The sequence below is a fragment of the Pelobates fuscus genome, chromosome 1 (assembly GCF_036172605.1).
Source record: "Pelobates fuscus isolate aPelFus1 chromosome 1, aPelFus1.pri, whole genome shotgun sequence".
Lineage (NCBI taxonomy): Eukaryota > Metazoa > Chordata > Amphibia > Anura > Pelobatidae > Pelobates > Pelobates fuscus.
This window is the reverse complement of record NC_086317.1, coordinates 251,334,721-251,360,796: the sequence shown is the minus strand read 5'-3', so window position 1 is coordinate 251,360,796 and position 26,076 is coordinate 251,334,721. Positions and strand designations below refer to the sequence as shown.

The 26,076-nt window shown below is 43.3% G+C and overlaps 1 protein-coding gene across 2 annotated transcripts in view; it reads left to right on the top strand.

Moving 5' to 3' along the window:
* The first annotated feature begins 11,194 nt into the window (after window positions 1–11,194).
* LOC134612042 (cell cycle control protein 50B-like) overlaps window positions 11,195–26,076 on the top strand; it is a 40,582-nt gene continuing 25,700 nt past the window's right edge. Inside the window, exons 1-2 of one of the 2 annotated variants that reach the window (XM_063456425.1) lie at window positions 11,195–11,262; window positions 23,032–23,266. In XM_063456425.1, coding sequence (XP_063312495.1) covers window positions 23,060–23,266 — 207 coding nt within the window. In that variant the 5' untranslated portion in view covers window positions 11,195–11,262; window positions 23,032–23,059. Of the gene's footprint in view, window positions 11,263–12,952; window positions 12,969–23,031; window positions 23,267–26,076 lie in introns of those variants that run through there. The other variant, XM_063456426.1, reaches the window with a different exon arrangement.

Sequence of the window (26,076 nt, the reverse complement as noted above, 5' to 3'; positions counted from 1 at the left end):
CCTACATGAAAATAGATTTCCTTTTCAAATCAGATCTTGCAGCACAGTGTGTTTCAGATGCAAAATTCACCCACTTTATATTGTGCTATTAGATAACATACATACTTACCTTGTCTAAAGAGGAAATAAAATGTGTGGCTACCTCCGAAGATATCTTTCCCTGTGGTCCCTTAGAACAAATGTATACACACTAAACAACAGGGGATATGGCTACTTTCTGTAAAGTAATAAAAAAATCAGAAATTGTGTAAAACCATTTAGTAGTCAAGCCTCCTCTTAGTATTGAATTGCACTCACAGGATTTAGGGCAAATACAGCAGATTCAAGGTGCCTCCCCCATAGCTTTGTATGGCCTTGTGAAAATCCTACACCAGTTCCTCAACGGCTCAGCTTACGTCTCCCAATGATAACAGCGGGATGTGGAAAGTAGAATTTTTTTTACAGCAATGTAGGTGGGATATAAGCAAAAAGTTCTGGAAAGCAGTAATAGAAAGGCTAACCTTTCTATTCACATGTAACGTGCCAGATGAGTCTTGGCTTATTAATCACAATTATTTAGCAGGTAGGAAGGTTTAGCATTGAGCACATTAAGGAATGGGTCATAACAAAGGAATCTAAAAATACATTGTTAAATATAAGATAACACAGGTGACACTCACGACTACTGGATAGACAGGTTCATCTAGCTCTGTATATAAGGAGTGGCTAACATGTTTGAAGTGTTGATCTATTTTTCCAGTGTTCAGACAAGTGTAAACCCACTACTCTCCATTGTGAATTTTAGTAAGTACATTTCCTTTTTCAGGGGTAAAATTGGATTTTTGTGATTATTTTCATATGATTTAGAAGGGTCCAGTAGAATGTGAATCACTCCAGAATTAGCAGGTCTCGCTTGGGGGTAATGGTTTATGGGCTGGAATCAGAGCATTAAGACGTTAAAGCCCAGTGTCAGGGAGATGAGAAAAATAAGCTTTCAGCCAGTGTTTATTGGATAATGTGTATAAGCATTGACCAGATCCAGTATGAGCAGGGAATGTATGTGGGTTGTCTGGGATTTGCATAGGGGTATCTGTTTATCAAAATGTTCAATTGAAAATGTTTAGGAACAAATAAATGTCATGCCAAAATTACTTTCTTTGCATTTAGGATAGCACAGGATCATATGCCTCCTTCGGTCATAGTAAAGTTATTAATGGAGAAATTAGGTTTTAAGTTAAAGTTATGTTTATGGTAAGGGATCTGTGCTGTGAACTACTTTTCCTTGGTTTTGGCTTTGCCTGGCTGAAAGTATAAAATTCTGACATGGAAATCCTACAGAACATATTGGATTCAGATACTTATCAAACACAAAATTTTATCTGAATTCACGATGAACAAATCTGGGAGCAGGTAAATTTGTAAAATTTGTACTGCTTTTTGCAGGCATACCAATTTAAAAATATCTATATTTGCCCACTGGAAGCACTAGCAAGGGTTAAAATGTAATATATATATATATCTATCTATCTATCTATCTATCTATCTATATATATATATATATATTGATTCAATGAATAATATTTATAAAGCAACCGTATAATGCACAATTTATAACCACTTTTATGTTGAGTTATTTGGGTATAATGTTGTCCCTATGGTGTTACTGACCGTCTGTTTATAACTGTGTTTATGCATCATGTAAGTTGGCCACCAAATGCATAGATTAGCAAGTATGGTTAAATAGAACTCCACCGATGGGCAGATGAGGGTTGGCAGGGGCCAAGAGTGAATTGACCCTTTGGCCAGGGCAGGTTTTACATGTCAGGGGCCCGAAGGCACAAAATTGTAAGCACAACACCAAAATAAAGGAGACAAAGTAAGTTAATTTATTAACTGGACATTGCAGGCCTAAAATTGTATTCATATTTGACAACTGCATATGTATAAACATATGCGTGTGCATATTTCTGTTTGCTTGCAATGTATTGTCTGACTCTGTGAGTACTGTGAATGCATGCAGGGTTACAAATAATGTTAGAACTGGTTAGGGTGAAGGGGTGCTTAAGGTTAGAAAAAGGTTAATGTCAGTTAGATTATTAAGAAGGGTTAATCCCTTAAGGACGGCAGGCGTTCTATGCCGTCCTTAAGGGGCAGCTCTAAACGCAGGCGGCATCGAACGTCCTAGCCGTTCTTGCCGCCCACGTGGCCAGCGCCATGAGCCCGCTGCAGATCATGGTCGGGGGGCATGTCTGGCCATCCAGGCAGCCCCCCTGTGCCCAGTGACCGTGGTCTGCAGCCTCTGATGCCAGAGGCTGCAGACATAGAGGCAGAGGCTGCGAGCAGTATTTACTATGTGTCAGCGGATTTTCAAATCGGCTGACACATGTGGCCGCTGAATTCTCCCGCTGCAGATCGTGGTCGGGGGACAGTGACCGTGATCTGCACAGTCTAAACGCAGTGACAGGCTGTCACTGCGATTAGTGTTACTATGTGTCAGCCTATTGGCTGACACATGTAACTGCAGGCATGATCCCCCTGCAGATCATGGTGGGGGGCATGCCTGTACCACCCAGGGACTCCCCCTGTGGACAATTACCGCGATCTGCAGGAGGTGATCACAGTGACAGCCAGTCACTGTGATCACTGTTCCTATGTGTCAGCCAATGATCTGAAATCACTGGCTGACACTGTCTCTGCCCCTCTCCTCCCCTCTTAACCCCTTAATGTTAAAAACAGGTAAACATTAAATAAAATATACTTAGATCATACATATATATATATATATATATATACACACACACTGTCTAAGTGTGTGTGTGTGTATGTATTCTCTATCTCAAAATACACATAGAATGATATTGATTATATATATATATATATATATTTATATAGAATAGAAAAAAAATATGTAAATACGTAAAAAATATATGTGTAATGTCGTTCTAACTGAATTTTGATAATATATATAGATATCAAAATACACGTAGAACGAAATATATGTATATACGTATATATCACTATATGTATATATATATAAAAATTTATATAATATAATATATATATATATACCGTATATACTCGAGTATAAGCCGACCCAAATATAAGCCGAGGCCCCTAATTTTACCCCCAAAAACTGGGAAAACGTATTGACTCGAGTATAAGACTAGGGTGGGAAATGCAGCAGCTACTGGTAAATTTCTAAATAAAATTAGATCCTAAAAAAAATTATGTTAATTGAATATTTATTTACAGTGTGTGTGTATATAATGAATGCAGTGTGTGTGTAAGAATGCAGTGTGTGTGTAAGAGTGCAGTGTGAGTGTGTGTATGAGGCAGTGTAATTGTGTGTGTATGAGTGCAGTGTGAGTGTGTGTATGAGTGCAGTGTGTGTGTGTATGAGTGCAGTGTATGATGCAGTGTGTATGAATGCAGTGTGAGTGTGTATGAGTGCAGTGTGAGTGTGTATGAGTGCAGTGTGGGTGTGTATGAGTGCAGTGTGAGTGTGTGTATGAGTGCAGTGTGTGTTTGTGTTGCAGAGCCTTGGTGGGGGGTGGGCATTTTTATTATTTTTTTAAAATTATTATTTAAATTTTTTTGTTATAATATTACTATTTTTTATTATTATTATTACTTAATATTATTTTATTTATTATTTTATTATTATTTTTTGTTCGTCCCCCCTCCCTGCTTGATACATGGCAGGGAGGGGGCTCTCCTTCCCTAGTGGTCCAGTGGCATTGGCAGTTCAGTGGGGGAGAGGTGGGCTGGCAGAGAGCACTTTAAATCGACGGAAGGTTAAATGGCGCAAAAAGAGGAAAATATATATGTATAGCGAGCATACACAATATTAATCGAAACAAATAGCTGCAACTCACTGGATCTCCTAAGTGCTAAATAGGTAATATGAGATCTCCTAAGTGCTAAATAGGTAATAAGGAATAGTGAGTGCGCTTACAATAAATAAAATACAGTGTTAGTCACACCTAAAAAATCTGAAGGGCATATAACACATTTGATTACAATGCAATAATACCAAAGTGCTATAGTGCTTTAAGAAATGTACACAATATGTGGAGTGCCAAAGTGCATATATGTGCAGACAAGGGATATCCAATATAAATAAAAAAAGGACTGATATACTTGCAGAGCTTCTGGAACAAATAATACACGGCTCTGTAATACAAATAATACAACACCTAGTGCAATATGTTTATACAGTGCAAAATTAACAATAAATAAATAGGTATCTCAATCACAATGGTGCAGTGGTTGAAGTACTACCCCAAACTATCAGGCTCCAGGGAGGATCAGCCCCCAGTGATCGTGGGATCCACTCAGTGTAGAAAGAACGTGGGCCAGTCCGGATATGTGTAAACCAAGAATTTCTTTATTACCAATGCCTAAAAATATAAAACACCAGTCTCCTGCAACCTGCTACCGATAGTCCGAGAAAGAGAGAGAAGGTCTATTATCAGCGTGTCCTCCTCGCAGCTCAATCCTCATGGATACACGGATACACGGTGCTTGAAAAAGCCCCGTAGGTGGGGCGAAATGCATTGCATCTGAACAATCCGGAAGTTTTTGCACCTACACCGTGTATCCGTGTATCCATGAGGATTGAGCTGCGAGGAGGACACGCTGATTATAGACCTTCTCTCTCTTTCTCGGACTATCGGTAGCAGGTTGCAGGAGACTGGTGTTTTATATTTTTAGGCATTGGTAATAAAGAAATTCTTGGTTTACACATATCCGGACTGGCCCACGTTCTTTCTACACTGAGTGGATCCCACGATCACTGGGGGCTGATCCTCCCTGGAGCCTGATAGTTTGGGGTGGTACTTCAACCACTCCACGATTGTGAGTGAGATACCTATTTATTTATTGTTAATTTTGCACTGTATAAACATATTGCACTAGGTGTTGTATTATTTGTATTACAGAGCCGTGTATTATTTGTTCCAGAAGCTCTGCAAGTATATCAGTCCTTTTTTTATTTATATTGGATATCCCTTGTCTGCACATATATGCACTTTGGCACTCCACATATTGTGTAAATTTCTTAAAGCACTATAGCACTTTGGTATTATTGCATTGTAATCAAATGTGTTATATGCCCTTCAGATTTTTTAGGTGTGACTAACACTGTATTTTATTTATTGTAAGCGCACTCACTATTCCTTATTACCTATTTGGCAGAGAGCACTTACCTCTCCTGCAGCTCCTGTCAGCTCCCTCCTCCTCCGCGCCGGTCCGTGCAGCTTCTCTGTCAGCTCCCAGTGTAAGTCTCGCGAGAGCCACACTATGACCCCGCGACTCTCGCAAGACTTACACTGGGAGCTGACAGAGGTGCTGAAAGGACCGGCGCGGAGGAAAAGGGAGCTGACAGGAGCTGCAGGAGAGGTAAGTAAACACTCTGCAGCCCCCACAGCCCCCAGTCTGTATTATGCAATGTAAATTGCCATAATACAGACAATTGACTCGAGTATAAGCCGAGTTGGGGTTTTTCAGCACAAATAATGTGCTGAAAAACTCGGCTTATACTCGAGTATATACGGTGTGTGTATATATATATATATATATATATATATATATATATATATATATATATATATACATACATATACACACACACACACACACTTTTGTAGTGCCCGGTGCTGGTTGTGGCAAAGGTAGATATTTGTGTTTGTGTGTATGTGTATGTATGTATGTGTGTATGTATGTGTGTGTATATATATATATATATATATTTTTTTTTTTTATGTAATAATTCTACATAATTAGGTCATTTTATTAATTACAATTTGCGGGACCTGCCTGACAACCCAGGCCGAAAGTATAGGGAATTTAATTTGCTAGCACTATATTTAACCCTGTAACTTTCCAAGACACCATAAAACCTGTACATGGGGGTTACTGTTTTACTAGGGAGATGTCACTGAACATAAATATTTCTGTTTCAAAACAGTAAAATGTATTAAAATGATGATATCGTCAGTGAAAGTGACGATTTTTGCATTTTTCACACACAAACAGCACTTACACTGACAATATTATTGCTGTAATACTTTTTACTGTTTTGGAACACAATTATTTGTGTTCAGCAAAGTCTCCTGTGTATAACAGTACCCCTCATGTACAGGTTTTATGGTGTTTTCAAAAGTTAGTCAAATATAAGGCTTATATAACAATTACCCCCATGATGGCATATCATTTGCAGTAGAAGACAACCCAAGGTATTGCAAATGGGGTTTGTCCAGTCTTTTTTAGTAGCCACGTAGTCACAAACACTGGCATGTACTCCTCTTTCCCCACCAGCCTATTTAAACTCGCAAAGGCATATTATAAGTGTTGAAAAAAGGAGCCCCTAATGGTCAGGCACCTGTAGGCAGCTGCCTAATAGGAAATCCATCACTGCCCGTAGAAACTAGTATAGAAAGGATTTTGGGCTGCTGATGCGTATTACATTATAAAACTCCATTAACTTATTATTGTACTGTATTCTTCTGGCATTATTAGTGTGTAACACTTAATATTAATTAAGAAAAGGAGTGGCGTGTAATGGGACATTGTGCTGATTTGTTGTCATAACGGACTGTCTGTAGATGTGCCCCAGACCAAAAGTAGCCATCCCACCTTTGATGATGGCTGCAGAAAAGCCCCATGGAATGTTTTGTTCCTCTGTAACCAATCCCAAAAACATGCATTCCAGGACAGATTACAGAAGATGGCTTGTGAGATGTCCGGTTCAACTGTGTGCATAGTGCACACAGTGTAATACATTTACATTAGAATTACCTTCCTGTTTACAATGTTTGCTTAACTATTTATGAGTAGGAGGAGGAGGTGTATGATGAAATTTTGCCCATAGCCAACCCAGAGTTGTGCCAAGGGTCACTAACACCTGCATGCAGGATTGTTTGGGCACCCATGTGGGTGTGGATCAAATTACCCCTCTCATTTCCACCCATGTAGGACACTATCATGGTTATTCACTAAGCAGTGAATCGTCTGCATTTGGCCAAATTGTAGGTCAAAATGACGGAACTGGAAAAAGTCTACAGCACACTATTGTGGAAATAGTGCAAGAGGTACCCTCCTGTCCTCACCCTCCCACCTGTAAGTAGTCCAACTCTTTTAGACTCTATGTGGAGTTTGCTAGGCAAATTCCCTGATTCCAAAACAGCCTTAAGCGAGCAAAACAGTTTGCCCTGTTACTAAGGTCTACAATGAAATGGTTTGGTTATGATGCTTGAAGTAACCCTTTAGGATTTCTAAAATAGATGGTGCCAGCTCAATCCTTCTAAACATACCTTAGTGGTTTTGCTAAACATTGAATTGTTGCAAATTGTAATCCAAATGGCAAAATTCAGGCTAATATACCCAAACTATGACTAGAGCCAAGCTAGAGATATTTTTATAAACTGTCATTTTTGCCTATGTTTTCGGATTTCAATTTGTTACAATTTTCCAGACTTTTACTACAATATAATGGTGAATGGTCACATTCAATTAAAGGAACACTCTACAAAATAACAATAATAAAAAATAAATAAAAAAAAAACCCACTAAAAATCACTGTTTAGCATATATACCCTTAAAGAAAATATTCATGCTTATTTCATTGGGTGGTACTATATAGATCTAAAACTAGCTTGTAAAAGTAGCAGATTGTTTGTCTGCAGCCTCTGCAAGCCCCACCCAGACTTTCTGTGGTTGTCCAATCACAGACTTCCCAATGTAGCTCAATGACAAGTATTTGCAAGGCTCTGAGCAATAACCTGCTACTTGAGTTTATATCCACTGAGCTAAACAACCAGGAAGTAACAGGATTGGTTGTCTGACAACCAGGAGTTGTTATAAAGTTAAAGATACTCTATAGTCAGCAGAACAACTACAGCTTATTGTAGTAGTTTTGGTGTCTACCGCCAGTCTCTGCAGGCTTTTTAATGTAAAACTGCCTTTTCAGAGAAAAATAGGCAGTGTTGACATTTCTGCCTAGGAACAGCTCTAGTGACAGTCACTCAGACGGCCACTAGAGGTGTTTCCTGAGTCAGTTCTGTACAGTGTTTAAAACTAACGTTCGTCTCCACGTTTTGCATCGAGGCGCTGAACATTTCTAATAGAGGTGCATTGATTCAACGCATCTCCATAATGTGATGCTGAATGGCACAGCGCTGTCATTTGCATCGCATGCGAAATAGCCTCCCAATGCTTTCCTATGGGAAACCATTGGATTGGCAGAGATCAAGTTTGATGATCTCCGCCATGGAGCAAGACCGAGCCAAACACTATGAGACTGACACGGTGCTGCATAAAAAGGTGAGTTTAAGCACCTATTTAGCTATAGAGTCAGTACTCCATATTTGTATTCTTGATACCATAGTGTTCCTTTAATTCATTAACCCCTTAAGGACCAAACTTCTGGAATAAAAGGGAATCATGACGTGTCAGACATGTCATGTGTCCTTAAGGGGTTAAAGTGCCAATTTCTGTTGAAATCAAGACTTTGTAAAAAATAAAAGTTAAAGTGCTTTATGGGGTCTCTAGTTTACCTTTAGGTCATAACCTATTTTAGGGGGTTTTCTGGACAGTTCAAGAACACGCAAAGAGATAAATACTTCCAGGTGGGTTTATGAGCTCTGCAGCTTTTTATCATCACGACCACAAGTAGGTTAATTAGTGTGTCAGTAATTTGGACAGATTTAGCTGAGACCAGAGTCAGGTAAGATTCTGAAAAGCTCTACTGTATATAGAATATTTTTATTATCAAGTCAGGGACTTTTAGGGTTATGTACAATAAGTGTGGTGGACTCTTTTTTTTTTTTTTTATTATGCATTTGCTGCTTTTTGTTCCTATATATTCCCTTATTTGTGCCAAAATACTCATTACATCACATCTTATCATTGTCATTTTTTTGATATTGCATTTTGGATCTTTTATTTTATTTATAAATGTATATTAAAAAGGTGCAAAACTGCATTTAAAGAAAAAAAAAAAAATGTCAACAAACTTATCAACCCATGTTAGAGAGTGGTGGTTTTCCAAGACAGGTTAGCAGCCTTCATTATCTTCCATTTTGTTGAAAGAATAAAAATGCTTCAAATGTGAATGCATCTTTCCTCCCCACTTAGTAATATTACATATTTAATTTTTTTGGTGAACTCCAGCCAAAAATCAGTGTTTTAAGAAATCACCCCTTATGGTCTGACTAACCCTTCCCAACACCAACAAATATTACATACATTCCAGTGCCAAGGCCAAGTTATCCCTGCGGCCTGATCCTTCTTGGTTGATGTCACTTCACCTTGCTGGTGGGTAATAGTTGGTCTGAGGGGAGGACATGCTGCCATTTGCTGTGCGTGCTTGTGTCAGACACTAAATTGACCACACTTTTCTTGTAGTCTGGCTAATGACACTCTTATGAAGCGGTTGGAGATAGTTACTCCTCCGTCAGCAGAGAAGTTAAACTTAAAATCATTTCATAGTAAAATGCTGGACATACAGACACCATAACCATCTTGAAACAGTGAAGTGGTCATGGTTCTTGGAGTACCTCTTTTAGTGGTGAAATCATCAGTGAGGAAAAAGGAGCAAAACCTGAAAGAGGATTTAAAAATAGAGGAGTTTTTTGTGTATTTTTGGCATTTCACAGAATGTGGGGAAAAATTCTTGTATAAAGGGTGTAGTAACCGTTTTATACCCAAGATAATGACACATGCGCATAAAACTGATGCAAATGTGCAAAGGAATCCAACACTTCTTTTTTTCTACATAACCCATTATGTAGTTTACTGCTGTTTAATTAGGTATGCATTAGCAACCAAGTTAAATATAGCATTACTTATGCTTAAAAAAAGGGTTTGGCAAGCTGCAGCAGGAAGTTAAGTCATTTTCTGTTTCCTTTACATAGAACATATCACACCTAGAATGTATATGCTTCAGGATACCTAAATGATCCAGCATTCAATTCCTATTTGCATCCTATGAGCTACAGGTGCACTTTTCATGTGTTGCCCATCAACATTTATAATAGATGTCGTTCCAGGAAAATATCATTGCAGGTGTGTGAACAAACGTACGTACAAATGAACAGGGCAATGCATAATCCACCTCGCTAACGCAAAAGTTCTGAACTGGCATTGAGTTTTTAAGTTAAATTCAAGCTAAATGCTAAAAAAATAAATAAAAAAAAATGCCCTTGTGTTAAGCTGAACCATCGTAGTTTTTGTGCCTACTTCCCACTAAAGGGAAACTATAGTGCCAGGAAAACAAACTAGTTTCCCTGGCACTATAGCTTCCCCCCTCTGTCAAGGTCCCCTCCCCCCCTGGGGTGCAGAAAGGGTTAATAACCCCTTCTGTCACTTACCTGGGTCCAGCGTCGATGTCCCTCGGTGCTGGCTCAGCTCCGCCCACCCTCCAGTGGCCACGCTTGTACTAGGATTTCCCCATAGGAAAGCATTATTTAATGCTTTCCTATGGGAATTCCGGTGATGCCGGAAGACCTCATGCATAGCGTGATGACGTCCAGTGTCGTTTAGGCGACCGAAAGTTGCCTATCCACGTGGAAGTCCCTCTAGTGGCTGTCTGGTAGATAGCCACTAGAGGAGGAGTTAACCCTAGCAGGTAATTATTGCAGTTTTTAAAAAACTGCAAATAATTACACGCTTAGGGTTAATGGTGATGGGAGTTTGCACCCAGACCACTTCAATGATCTGAAGTGGCCTGGGTGCTTACAGTGTTACAACCTTCACATACACCAAACACTAGACTTGTGCCTATATGGATCTCAGCTGATTTGAATAAATCAAATTCCTTTTAATCTTCATCTGAACTAATCCATCCTTTAGAGATTTACCTGTGAACTATTATTTATTGAGATCATATGAGTCCAGGAATAAAGGTTGACCTGGACACCCATGCACATTATAGCTCTGGGCTGGATTTCCCATAAAAGCCACTGAGGCCATGGCCTCAGCAGAAAGTGATAGAAGGGCGGCCATATCGCCGAGATTGCAAGACACAGGGAAATTTAACGCTGGACAATACTATATAATTAGTGGGCCAGCTGAGTAATAAACTGATGTGAAGCTTACTTGCACCTGTTCCCGAGTCACAGAGTCTATTTGGCCTTCCAAGCCTGTTTTGTGTTTTTCAATAAAGTTAATTTAGGAAAAGCATATTTATTGGGAGGAGAAACCTATTACTTGTGAAGAGGGGTTCCTCACAGTTGCCAGCACAAGGATTGTCCTCCCCTTCTTAATGCTGACTGCAATAAAAAGGTATGTGTGGAACAAGCTCTATTTTAGTTACAAATAAATTTATTCTCTAACATACAAGTACAGCTTTTGTGATTCTAAATTTTGAGAAAGTGTGTGTGTGTGTGTGTGTGTGTGTATATATATATATATATATATATATATATGTATGTATATGTGTGTTCAAAGAGAGCAGCACGCACAGGGTTAAAAAGTCCAATCTTTATTTAGAAATGTTTAAAACACAATCAACGTTTCAGTCCTATCTATAGGACTTTCTTCAGGATCAATAATATATATAATATATAATATATATTATTGATCCTGAAGAAAGTCCTATAGATAGGACTGAAACGTTGATTGTGTCTTAAACATTTCTAAATAAAGATTGGACTTTTTAACCCCGTGCGTGCTGCTATCTCTTTGAATATAAATATATATATATATATATATATATATATATATATATATTATACCCCATAAACACATTCTTCTCCCCTTAAATCCCTTTCTTCCATTGATTTAACAATAAAAGCTTGTTTGGAAAAAAAAATGTGGGTGGCATTAAGGCTCAGTCCAGCAGAATGTTGAATGCCAATCATCCACATATACATACAATCGCCTCCATTTACAAATACATACAATCACCTCCATATACACATGCACACAGATCTAGGAAACTGGACTTGGGGAGAAAGAAATCCAGCCCTGTCATGATTTAAAGAGAATGAAATGTTACATTTGCCACTTAATCTACTACTATTAGATTGTAACCAATTGCAGTGGATATTTTGTTGTAGACAGCAGCTCTTCTTCTGCTACTGCCTGTCACTTGATAGAATTGTTAGGTGCAGTGTAATGGCATTTTCTATTGGTTATTTCTTATATACTGCGCGCGTGTGTGTGTGTGTAATTTGCACAATTTTACTCCTTTTTAATGTTTAATAACCATTTTCTGTCTTTACTCTATAGTGTTATATTTATTTTGTTAAGCATTTTTGTGTTTGTTTTTTTTCTTATTTATTTATATCCATGATTAGTGGTGTGGAGCTGTCCATATTTAATATTATTGTTTGTGGTTTTTACTACTAATCCAGGGTTTCAGGTAAAAAAAAATACATGGTTGTCAACAGTACTTGATTTGCAGCGACATTTAAATTTTGCAGTAATGTCCCAGCAAATATAGGTCTCAGAGACCTGTCCGGTATTTCGAAATCTGTCTGTAGATTTCAAAAAGCATTGGGGGACTGGGAATGTGCTACTTGAGGGGAGCAGGCTCTCTGTTAGCCAGACCGCCTTCCCCCTACATGCCTGCTCTTTTCCCTAACAACCTCTCTCCTAGAAGGTGGGCAGGGAATGTTGACAGGTATGCAATACTGGCCCTAAATGAGCCTGAATTTTGTCCAGATTTCAGCCTGGATACAACCATATAGCAGAAATACAATATTAGCATAGTTGCATTTTTAATTTTTTTTTTTTTTTTTTTTTTTTAAATCCAGACCCCATTTTAAACATCTGAACTATTTGTCTGCTGGCAGCAGTAGTAGGCAAAGAATAAATAAAAAATGGGGCACAACTTTGAATAGGATATGCCTGTGAAAATGACTTACTTTAAACCAGACACTGAATGTATCATTCATTCAACTTAAATTTCAGATGAATTTAGAATTCTGGTCATTTTCATAAAATTTGGAACATCTGGACGAAATTGCAAAGCACTATCGGGAACTGTGAGTAGAACCACAACAGGGCAAAGAACTATGGTTGAATTTGCCTTTTATAGGCTGAATCTTTAAAATCGACTCCATTCTAAACGATTGCCCCTTTGTACAGTAACTCACAGAACAATTACAAACGTACTTCAAAACACACGACATAGGCCCTTTCTCTGCCTGGCAAGCCTACAAACCGGTAATCTGAGGTTTGTTGGTCAGCCGAGTGTTCTATCTCAAATGCACATCTCAACGAGAGCACTTAGACCTTCTCCGCAAACTAAGGAACGTCCCCAATTCCCATCTAATCAACCCAAATTATAAACAAGCGCAACACAACCAACTGCATCAATGAAATTACTTTATCTAAGACAGCACACAAACAAGCCAACTCCAAAATCCCCTATCTACGCATGGAAACAGGCAAGAAACTACACAATCCACAAGATATAAATGACGAAATGGTGGCGTATTACCATTCACTTCACAAACTTAAAGATGATCACACCTTGCACTGACCAAGACATCAGAGTTCCTGAACTCACCCACGCTGACACAAGCACATATAGACGGCATCCAATAACCAGACAAATCTTAGACACAATCCAATCTCTCCACCCAGGGAAGTCCCCGGGACCAGATGGTATCACTAACTCCTACTATAAAAGATTTGCATCCCATCTAGAGAAAATCTTCAACTAAATTCTCAACACTTTACCTCCAGAAATGCTAATGGCGCATGTTGCCACTCTCCCGAAACCGGGTAAGCCCCCAAACAGGAGTCAAAGCCTGAGACCCATGTAAATGGAGGGCTTTATTTTTTTTTATTTTTATTTTTTTATGGCATATGCGTTATGGGGTATAGAATAGAAAGAGGAGGCATTTTGGGGTAACACAAGCTAATGATTACAAGATGGTATGTAATACACTCCTAAGAAAGACTGCCATATTTTTGTTTTTAAACATCAAGTAGAGTAGAGTGAAAAAGGGTAGAGGATTGCCTAAAACGATACAACAGGATTAGCAGGGCAGTGCTGAGGCAGTGTCAATGACAGTGTGATCGGCATACCCTGTACTGGCTGTTATTGCAGGCTAGGATAGGATAGAACGATTTCTCAGTTGCTTATTATTTAATACAGGCTAGGACCAGGCTATGGCATATAAAAACGTAACAGAGGTGAAGTAAGAGGGTTCTGTCAACGTTGATTGCATCAGGCTAGGTTTAGCAAGTAACTCGATTAGTATGAGATGGAGCCTATACATCAACATTGTGCCTTGCCATATGTGGTGCTTCAGTAGTTAAGCAGTTGGTTACATGCGCTTCCCTGGACCCAGGTTAACTAGCTATGCCTCCCACCTCCCGAGATAAAGACACAACAGTATTAGCTAGTCAAGTGCAGATCCCCATATTCCCGACTAGTAGCTGGTAAAAACGAGTTGCTAAGCACCCCCTTTATAATGGCAGTCTTTTATATTTAGACAGTGTGTTATGCTTTCCGCTGGTGTTCAAGGTTGCAGTCATGTTCATGTTCTGCCGGTTGCTCCGGCAGGAGTAGTAGTGGGGACGCTGGATTATCCAGTGGGTAGTGGAGCATTGTTGTGCCCATTCGCTTGTAGCCTTGTGGATGTTGTCCGCCCGTTCCGCTTTGCGGCTTGGTGGAGAGACTGTTGCTTTGGGGCTCAGTGCCGGTAAGCGGGTAAGGTAGCATTGTCGCATGTAGGTCATATGAGTCTCTGCATTATCGGTGCCCCCTGTGAGTTTATTGCAGTCCAGATGTAGGTTGGTCGTTAGTTGGCGGTGCGTTCTCACCAGGGGTGGCTGTGAGTGGTTAGCCTTTCTTTGCTTGGTCGCTATAGTAGTGGCTTGTTGCTTGCCATATTAGACGTCGGACCAGCTTGTTCCCGCATGGCTCCCTTCAGGCTCGGGGAGAAGGCATGCCCTCCCTCTGGCCTCGACGCTTCTGTCAGCTGCCATTTTAGTTGAGGCGTTTGGGCCACGAGGCTGGGTGGTAATGTGTCTGGCCCCAGGTTGCGCTGTCTCGGTCTGGTTCCCAGGGTGCGGACCGGGATCACCCCCACCGGTCCAGAGGGGGGGGACGGGACAGGGCCAGATCCCCAGCGGTCGTCCGCCCCACTCACCGCCGGAGTAGGCCCTAATTAGGGCATCAAGGGTCTCTCTCCTCCTAGGGACTGTAGCTCGGGGAGCCAGCCTCACCCTGGATCCAGTGTCCCCTGTACACTGAGGACAGGCGCTGGCGGTCCTTGGTATGGTTAAAAATCATTGTTTTATGGCTATTTAGTTAGTAATTTGTAGGAGCTGTGCTGCCATGCTGCCTTCCAGCTCGGCGGTCCGTCTCCGCCCCCGTAAATGGAGGTTTTATCTCCCGCCACTTAGATATATCTAATGGGCCTAGACAGAGATGCCCATTATCCCCACTGCTATACATACTCGCACTAGAACCATTCACACAGAAAATACGGGATGACCCCAACGTACACTGCATCAGACTCCACAGCCAGGAATACAAAATGACGCTATTCGTGGACGACATCCGATTGTCTCTGGAACAACCACGCATCTCTTTACCCAATTTTCACGCCCTTCTGGCCCAATGCTCCTATTACAAATTCAACTTAACAAAAACATTAGCGCTGGGCATAAATATTCCCAAACAGAACATGACACTTCTAAAACAAAACTTCACTTATGATTGGAGGCGAGATCATATTAAATTCTTAGGGATACTCTTTACTAGCCCTGCTCACGCTTTGCACAAAGCAAACCAGAGGCGGCTCTAGACCTTGAGGCCTTAGGCGAAACCCAAACATGAAGCCCCACGAACACCAAAGTGAAAACAATAGAGTTGCAATACATGCACACCTATACACATTGATGCACTGTCTACCTGTGCATGTGCCTGAGTGTGTCTGACAGAGTATCCTTGTATGTGTGAATGTATGTCTCTGTGAGCATGTTTGCGTTTTTGTCTGGGACCGTATGTGAATGGGGTAGTTGCTTGAAGTGTGTTGTGTGTATGGGGATCTGCCTGTGGCCTTTGTGCATTGTGTTTATGGCAAAGCTGTTTCCTGACTCTGTGTGTGTTTGTGTGTGTGTATGATGAATGTCTTCAGCTGGTGACTGTGACAAGGTGAGTTAAGGGATACCAGTGGCAGGGAGAGCGTAACTGTGCAAAGCGGATGAATGTGACGGGGGGTTTGTGAGAGAGGGAATATGACATGATGACAGTGTGAGGGGAAGCTAACAGTGTGTCTGGGGAGGCTGGCAGTGTGTGGGAGTATGGTAACACAACATTGTTGTGAAGTGATGACAGTGTGTATGGGGGGTAATTCTGTGTGTTGGAGGGGGGACGTGTGTGATTCTGTATGGGTGGGGGGTGATACTGTATAGGAGGAGGGTGATGTAGGGTGATATTGTGACAGTGTGTGGGAGTATAGTGACATGACATAGTTGTGTGTGTGTGTGTGAGAAAGGGGTCATCCTGCATGTGAGTGGGGTGACACTGTGTGGGGGGAGGGGGGTGACACTGTGTGTGGGACAGTGGGAGGATGTGTGAGGAGGGGGAGATGGTGAGGGAGAGGGGTGTTGGTGTGAGAGAGGGGAGCTAATAATATGTTGGAGTGGGGTGATGATGAGAGGGAAGGGGTAATAATGTGGGGTGTTGGTATGAGGGGGGAGAAATAATGTGAGGGGGGTAATGTGTGGGTGATGGGGTGAGAGAGGGGGGGCTAAATACCTTATTAAATTCCTTGGTTTCCAGTGTGGGCTCCCTGGTGGTCAGGTGGTGATATCCGGTCTGCAGCTCCGCAGTGTTGTGCGGAGCTGCATACCATGTATCTCGCGTGACCGAGTCAGAGCATTGCCATGGTAACCCACGGCAATGCTCTGATTGGCAAGATCTCACGAGACACATGGTCTGCAGCTCTGTACATTGTGGAGCTGCAGATCATTGGCCATACTGAGCAAGCCGCCAGGTCCCCTCCTGGTGTCGGGTCCTGACAGGACCTAACAGTCTGCCCTAAGGTGGTTTAGGTGGCCACGACGCCTCAGCCAGCGCGAGGCTTTAGGCCTAATTAGAGAACCGCCTCTGAAGCAAACTGTTTGAAATTGCTCTGCGAACTTAAAAGCATAATACAAGAATGGAAGGGAAAATTCCTTTCCTGGTCAGGGAGAATTGCAGCAACAAAAATGATCCTTTTTCCAAAAATCCAGTACCTCTTTAGAACCCTCCCACTCAAACTCAATAGAACATACATCATGGAATTACCGAAAATCCTGAACGTATTTCTCTGGGGGAATATAAAACCTATGGTGGCGAAATCGACCATGTATAAAATATTCGCCCATGGCGGAATGGGATTGCCAGATATGTTGAGATACTAGGGCTGCACACATAGCTACTCTAACTCTATTAGCATTCAACCACCCGAACCTGCTAGCATGGACAGAAATTGAAAAAGGTTACACAGGGGGATCCCCCTAACAACATTGGCATGGATACCCACAGCAAAACGACCAATATACCAACATGCACTACCCATGTCTACACTAACCCTATAAATTTGGGACAGCTGCCACAAAAGATTGGGCATGGGGGACAAAATATCACTTGCCCTAAAGATTGAGGCGTTAATGTTCATCCACACGCTTTTCCAACTACTTCAAGGCTTCTCCCTCAAAGGGTTCCCAGACCTGCAATCTGAATTCAACCTCCCTAACACAGCCCAGTTTCCATATCTACAACTGACATCCTGGATCACACCACAACTATTACCACACACAAGACTCACTAGGGCCAAAATTGTCCAAAGTTGAAAATATAAGCCTTAAACTAAAACCTTCCAAGAAACTTTTCTCCTTAATTTATGCATCAGAGCATTCTACATCATGCTAAACTCCTCCTTTTTAAAAGGGCATGGGACAGAGACCTCAATGCAACCTTGACTGATGGAGGGAGATATTCACTGCTCACAAATCATTGACACTGTGTTCGACTCACATTGAACTGTCACGCCAAATACTATACAGGTGGTACCTAGTCCCCACACTATTAAAGCACAGCTTCCCTTCAACCTCAGGCAAGTGCTGGAGGTGTCAGGGGGATAAGGATGACATGCTTCACATATGGTGGCTATGCTTACGACTTGGCACATATTGGTATGCAGTAGCAAACTTGATAAAATGTTGCACAGGAGTCTATCTCCCTCTCCGCCCTGAAACATTTCTCCTTCTGTTGTTTCAGAAACAACTTCAGAAAAGCCAACGGTATCTAATCTACCACATTTTCATTGCAGCCCTTACGGTAATAGGCAGACAGTGGAAGGTAGCGCTTCCCCCAACGTAGAACAGTGTATATCAACAATAGACATTAACAAGCAATACGAACTCATGGACAAATGTTACCGTCCATACGCCAAACACTGGTACGTGGCGTGGGAACAGTGGGACACCCAAAAACCAGCAGAAATCTTTCATCCCCTCCCTAGCGCAAGAGAAGAGACAACTTGCACTGAAAATGCCACAAACCATCTTCTGCAGAGCTTGTAGTCCCACAGGTCTGAGGCTCGGTTGGCCAAGCCTGGAATGTGTTATTTCCCTTAAGGCATCATAGCACCCATAAGGCGAATCTGCTATACAGGGCATCCAAAGAGACTTAAAACAACACCTAAGGTGCAACTTGTGGCATGGTGTAAGATATCCCTCTCCCTCCTGTACCCCCCTAACTGCATGGGGAAAGTCCAATGAAATATTTGCAGATGGTAAATCCAGATGAAAACCGCAAGCAGCAGAATGTGTCCATATAAGGGCAATTACTCTGGTGACAAAGCCTTTTAAATAGGCAAGTAACTAGGCCCCACACTACATTGCTAATGGTGAATGATGTTTATTGCATACGAGGTACATTTTGCATTTACTGTACCAACCAAACACAATATGTCATCGTTGAATGGATGTACTGTGCTAGATGTGTTATCCTTAAACTCCCCTCTCCCTTTTCTTTTCTGTACCCGCACCTTACTACGACAAAATAAATATTGTCAAATTGGGGAAAAAAACCAAAACAGAAAAAAACCAAAAACTGAATGTCTTCTTTTTCCCCCAGTAAACCTCTATAGTTTTAGAGTAGTCTAATATATATCCAGCCAGGGCCGGTGCTTTACTAATTTCCTCACTAGACAAGACTCGCTACTTAAACACCCACCCACCCAAAAAAATTTGCCAATTTTGTATGTATCATTCTCCCCCAGCCCCTTTTCTGTGCCTTTTTTACCCGCAACTTTCCTTCGCAAGTCCCTCTGTTATGGATAGAAATTAGTGTTCGTAAAATGTCTATTTACTTAAAATGGCTGCTAGAGCACCCCCTCCCATCGACTAAAGAATGTAAAGAATATCATGTATTAAGATGGTGTCTCCTAGGGAGAGCTGCACCCAGAATGCTGATGACATGACACTTGGCATTTACCAATTAAAAACTTACTTTCCATGTTATCTCTTGTTTTGCATATGATGTATTTCTGCCTTTATAAGGGGCTTGCCCCCCCCCCCCCCCCCCCCGATGAAACATTCAGAAGTTTTTCATTAACCTGAAACTTGTCTCAGTGTAATTTACTTCTGCATGCATGCATCTTGTTTCAAACAATCTGGATAGGGGGCAGATACTAGAGCAAACACTTGGTTTGATCTAAAACACCTCTATGTGGGTCTCTTAGCAGCACCTCTGTGTGGGTCTCTTTCTCCCCCCTCCCCCCCACAGTGCCTCTGTCTGTGTCTCTTCCCTCCCCCCCACAGTGCCTCTGTCTGTGTCTCTTCCCTCCCCCCCGCAGTGCCTCTGTCTGTGTCTCTTCCCTCCCCCCCCGCAGTGCCTCTGTCTGTGTCTCTTCCCTCCCCCGCAGTGCCTCTGTCTGTGTCTCTTCCCTCCCCCGCAGTGCCTCTGTCTGTGTCTCTTCCCTCCCCCGCAGTGCCTCTGTCTGTGTCTCTTCCCTCCCCCCCGCAGTGCCTCTGTCTGTGTCTCTTCCCTCCCCCCCGCAGTGCCTCTGTCTGTGTCTCTTCCCTCCCCCCGCAGTGCCTCTGTCTGTCTCTTCCCTCCCCCCGCAGTGCCTCTGTCTGTGTCTCTTCCCTCACCCCGCAGTGCCTCTGTCTGTGTCTCTTCCCTCACCCCGCAGTGCCTCTGTCTGTGTCTCTTCCCTCCCCCGCAGTGCCTCTGTCTGTGTCTCTTCCCTCCCCCCGCAGTGCCTCTGTCTGTGTCTCTTCCCTCCCCCCGCAGTGCCTCTGTCTGTGTCTCTTCCCTCACCCCGCAGTGCCTCTGTCTGTGTCTCTTCCCTCACCCCGCAGTGCCTCTGTCTGTGTCTCTTCCCTCACCCCGCAGTGCCTCTGTCTGTGTCTCTTCCCTCCCCCACGCAGTGCCTCTGTGTGGGTCTCTTCCCCCCCCCCCCACGCAGTGCCTCTGTGTGGGTTTCTTCCCTCCCCCCCCACGCAGTGCCTCTGTGTGGGTTTCTTCCCTCCCCCCCCACGCAGTGCCTCTGTGTGGGTTTCTTCCCTCCCCCCCACGCAGTGCCTCTGTGTGGGTCTCTTCCCTCCCCCCCCCACGCAGTGCCTCTGTGTGGGTCTCTTCCCTCCCCCCCCCCACGCAGTGCCTCTGTGTGGGTCTCTTCCCCCCCCCACGCAGTGCCTCTGTGTGGGTCTCTTCCCTCCCCCCCCCCACGCAGTGCCTCTGTGTGGGTCTCTTCCCTCCCCCCCCCCACGCAGTGCCTCTGTGTGGGTCTCTCCCCCCCACGCAGTGCCTCTGTGTGGGTCTCTCCCCCCCACGCAGTGCCTCTGTGTGGGTCTCTCCCCCCCACGCAGTGCCTCTGTGTGGGTCTCTCCCCCCCCACGCAGTGCCTCTGTGTGGGTCTCTCCCCCCCCACGCAGTGCCTCTGTGTGGGTCTCTCCCCCCCCCACGCAGTGCCTCTGTGTGGGTCTCCCCCCCCCCCCCACGCAGTGCCTCTGTGTGGGTCTCTCCCCCCCCACGCAGTGCCTCTGTGTGGGTCTCTCCCCCCCCCACGCAGTGCCTCTGTGTGGGTCTCTCCCCCCCCACGCAGTGCCTCTGTGTGGGTCTCTCCCCCCCCACGCAGTGCCTCTGTGTGGGTCTCTCCCCCCCCACGCAGTGCCTCTGTGTGGGTCTCTCCCCCCCCACGCAGTGCCTCTGTGTGGGTCTCTCCCCCCCCACGCAGTGCCTCTGTGTGGGTCTCTCCCCCCCCACGCAGTGCCTCTGTGTGGGTCCCCCCCACGCAGTGCCTCTGTGTGGGTCCCCCCCACGCAGTGCCTCTGTGTGGGTCCCCCCCACGCAGTGCCTCTGTGTGGGTCCCCCCCACGCAGTGCCTCTGTGTGGGTCCCCCCCACGCAGTGCCTCTGTGTGGGTCCCCCCCACGCAGTGCCTCTGTGTGGGTCCCCCCCACGCAGTGCCTCTGTGTGGGTCCCCCCCACGCAGTGCCTCTGTGTGGGTCCCCCCCACGCAGTGCCTCTGTGTGGGTCCCCCCCACGCAGTGCCTCTGTGTGTCTCTTCCCCCCCCACACGCAGTGCCTCTGTGTGTGTCTCTTCCCTCCCCCCCACGCAGTGCCTCTGTGTGTGTCTCTTCCCTCCCCCCCACGCAGTGCCTCTGTGTGTCTCTTCCCTCCCCCCACGCAGTGCCTCTGTGTGTCTCTTCCCTCCCCCCCACGCAGTGCCTCTGTGTGTCTCTTCCCTCCCCCCCACGCAGTGCCTCTGTCTGTGTCTCTTCCCCCCTGCAATCCCTCTGTCTGTGTCTCTTCCCCCCTGCAATCCCTCTGTGTCTCTTCCCTCCCCCCCACGCAGTGCCTCTGTCTGTGTGTCTCTTCCCTCCCCCCCACGCAGTGCCTCTGTCTGTGTGTCTCTTCCCTCCCCCCCACGCAGTGCCTCTGTCTGTGTGTCTCTTCCCTCCCCCCCACGCAGTGCCTCTGTCTGTGTATCTCTTTTCCCCACCCCCTTTTGTGTGTCCCTCTTTGTCTGTCTGCTCATCTCTTTTTGGTCTCTTCTCCCTCCTTTCCCTGCTGATCCATGATTCCTCTACCCGTTCTGATAGGAAGCTGTTCATTGCTCTTAGTGAGCACTTCCTGTCAGACTGAGTAGAGGATACAGAAGATCCTCTACCCCTGTCCACATGGAGTTACAGGCAGATGGAGCACTGGCCAATGTGTCCTAGGCAGATGCCTAATTTGCCTAGTGGTCACGCCTGCCCTGTATCCTGAGCACTTACTCATTCACTCAACTGCAATTTCAAAACTCACATAATGTATTTAAAAAACAAACACCTAAACTAGGCAAAAATGTGTGTCCTGCGAGTTGAATTGAACTGAAACAGTAATTCTATCATCGACATTAGTGTATTATTAATAGAAAATTGATGGGATTAGCCATACTTATTGTATAGGTAATGAGAGATTTGTACTAAAATTGAGCTCCTACTTCCCTTTGACAGTTTCTCTTTCCCAGCTCAATATCTGATGTTCCAATTAGTGGCAGGACTACCTAGGTGCAACCTTTGCTATACTCACTGTGGCTTCATTAGCCAGCCCAGGACTCTAATTGGTTTATTTCAATTCTGAGCATATTACCAGCGATCAGCTGACATCTCTGCCAAGCAATGGCTGAGGGTATTGGCATCCAGATATTGTCATAGTCAAAAGCATACTATCCTCTGCACCCGGCAGGGACTTGGGTAAGGGGGATATTAGCGGAGAATAGTGCCAGGGCACTCCTACTATCAAAACTACTACAGCAGGTATTATTAATTACAACCCCTTAAGCCATGATTCACACTATCCATGCTTTCCCATTCTGTGCTTACTTTTCTTCCTTTTTCTGTACAACCTTTAAAATATGTTTTTACTAAAAGAACACTCCAAGCACCAAAACCACTGCTGCATTATGTGAAGGTTTAGGTTTTTATTTGCATCCATTATTGACAAGTCGAATTTTGGATAGATAATGATGACATTCCTCGACTGGGATGCGGCAGATCCTACCTCTGAAAAGTATTAATAATTTTCTTTACTTTTTTTTTCTAGTGTTTTTTTATTTATTTATTTTTAAACCATGGCTACTGGGGACTTCAGAAGTATTAAGGAGCCTGTCACATCCCAGAGACCTGACAACACTGCATTCACTCAGCAGAGACTCCCAGCCTGGCAACCACTACTCTCTGCAAGCATTGTTCTTCCTTTCTTTTTACTTGCAGGGCTTTCTTTCATAGCAATTGGCAGTGGATTGTTATATTCCTCCAAAAGTATTACAGAACGTGAGGTAAGCCTATAAATGGTCACATGCTGTTATACAGGGATTTTCAGGGGAATACAGGGTTATGCCTAAAAGTAAGTGTGTGTGTGTGTGTGTGTGTGTCTCCCCACTCCTAGCTTGCCAGAGTATCACCATCGGGGATTCCTTTCCCCCCTCCTTTGAGATCCTACGAGTGTATATAACTTTCCCTCAATGATCAACCAAGGCTTGATGTAGGGTAAAACAGACCCACTTTATTGGTGACAAGTGGGGTTTTTCTACAATGTCCCCAACAGGGGGTCATTACAGAACAATAGGTATTGTACAATCCTGTTGTCTGGGATATCTTTACTCACAACCATGGCGTTTAATAGAATATTACCCCAATATACAGTTTTCCCACAAAAGAATCACCAAACTTTCCACATCCGTGTAGCTCTCCTCCATGGGGGAACCAGTTCAAAAGCGCTCGGAGGTATCTAGCTCTAGTTATTTGGAGCAAACATTTTAGCCGGGATGTGACTACCCTCCAATTCGGAGTTCACTTCCGGGCAGCTTGGTGGAATGTCCTGGTCACAAAAGATGGCTTCGTAAAGACAAAAAAGAACTGGAGGCACACCTGGAACATGCATTTTGCAGGAATGGTGCTGCTATAGTGACCAAATAGTGACTTAATACAGATTAAGGAACAGAGCACACCTAAAAATCATTTTTTACATTTTATAAGGCTACTTAAAATCACCTATCTCCGCAAACACATATGGGGATTTAGTTCCACCATACAGCCACATTGTGTTAAGCTCACCACTAATTATTTAGTTTTGACACTGCATTTTTACAATTGTTTGTGTGTGTGTATATATATATATATATATATAACATGGGGGGGTGGTTGCACTCACCTGAACATGCTTAAATGGGGTGCTGCTGGGGGCCATATTATACAATACACAAGATCCAGCGCACTCTCCTGTCTACTAAACAGCAACTTCAATGTTGACAGATTTTATTAGTTTTTAAAAGGTTTTGTTTAAAAACACCTTATCTAGGCAAAAAATAATGGGGATTTAGTTACATTATATGATCATACATTGCATAAGCATTGACGTTGTGGCAGGCTTATGCAATGTATGATCATATAATGTAACTAAATCCCCATTATTTTTTGCCTAGATAAGGTGTTTTTAAACAAAACCTTTTAAAAACTAATAAAATCTGTCAACATTGAAGTTGCTGTTTAGTAGACAGGAGAGTGCGCTGGATCTTGTGTATTGTATAATATGTCCCCCAGCAGCACCCCATTTAAGCATGTTCAGGTTAGTGCAACCACCCCCCCATGTTCCCTATATATATATTTGGGAGTCTAGCCAACTCCTTGGTTTTGCACCCCTCCCTGTCACAGGTGCCTCATCTCAGGTCCCTATTTAGTCTTGTACTGCAGAGAGCCTCAGATGGAATTTGTTCCCCAAGTAAGTGGGTTAATCTCATAAGAGCAGACATTAGACTGAGAGTAGGACCTGCCAAAGATGGGGTACATTGACGTTGTGGCAGGCTTATGCAATGTATGATCATATAATGTAACTAAATCCCCATTATTTTTTGCCTAGATAAGGTGTTTTTAAACAAAACCTTTTAAAAACTAATAAAATCTGTCAACATTGAAGTTGCTGTTTAGTAGACAGGAGAGTGCGCTGGATCTTGTGTATTGTGTGTGTATATATATATATATATATATATATTGTGTGTGTGTATATATGTAAAATTAAAGTGATATTCACAATGTTCTTACAACAGACTATTAAAATACATTTTAGCTTATTTAGCACTATTTAATTTGTCACCCCAATATCAGTGTAGGACCCATTGATATTGGGGGTACTGTGAAGTAATGGTTGTCTTAACACAATACCGCCATATGGTGGAACTCAATCCCCATACTTGTTTGCTGTGATAGGTGATTTTAAGCAGCCTTATAAAATGTAAAAATTTATTTTTATGGGCGCGCTGTTCCTTAACCCCTTAAGGACCAAACTTCTGGAATAAAAGGGAATCATGACATGTCACACATGTCATGTGTCCTTAACCCCTTAAGGACCAAACTTCTGGAATAAAAGGGAATCATGACATGTCACACACGTCATGTGTCCTTAAGGGGTTAAGGGGTTAATCTATATTATGTACAAAAGATGGCTTCTGCTGACTTCAGTGTGTTGAGCTCCCTTTGGTATCTCTGGATGCCTTGTCACCTCCCCTATTCCCCTTCCAAATAATGTGGTGTTTGGTGATCCTGGGACAGAGAGCGACCTCAATCAAGTTTGATCCTTGGTCGCAGTTCCTTGACATTCCTAGGTAGCTTAAGGTCAGACGCGCTGTACCTTAGAAAGCCTCTCGTTAGTCCCTGAGCGTTCTAGAGAGACTAATTGTCACGTCCTGCTCTGTTCTGTGGAGATGCCTGGCCTTGGCTTCTAGTATCCAGTACTCTTGTTACCAGTAATTCTTGTTTAGTTTTTCTTGGTTTTTGGTTTTCTATTCTATGTCTGGTTTTCTTTATGCTGGGATTTCTGGGTTCATTCCTGTAATCCATCCCTGGATTTCCCAGTCTCCAGGTTTCATTTAAATGTTTGTTTTATGTTGCCACACCCGTTTGTTTTCCATCATTCCCTCTGTTTCAGTGTTCCTGCAGGCAGCTCCTCAAGGCTTCTGCCCTTTCTTGCAGGTAAGTGCTATATATGTCTTTTGGTTGTTTTAGTATACATTAGGGAGTGTAGGACCTGCCAGATATGGGGTACATTGGCGTTGTTGGCAGGCTTATGCAATGTATGATCATATAGTGTGAC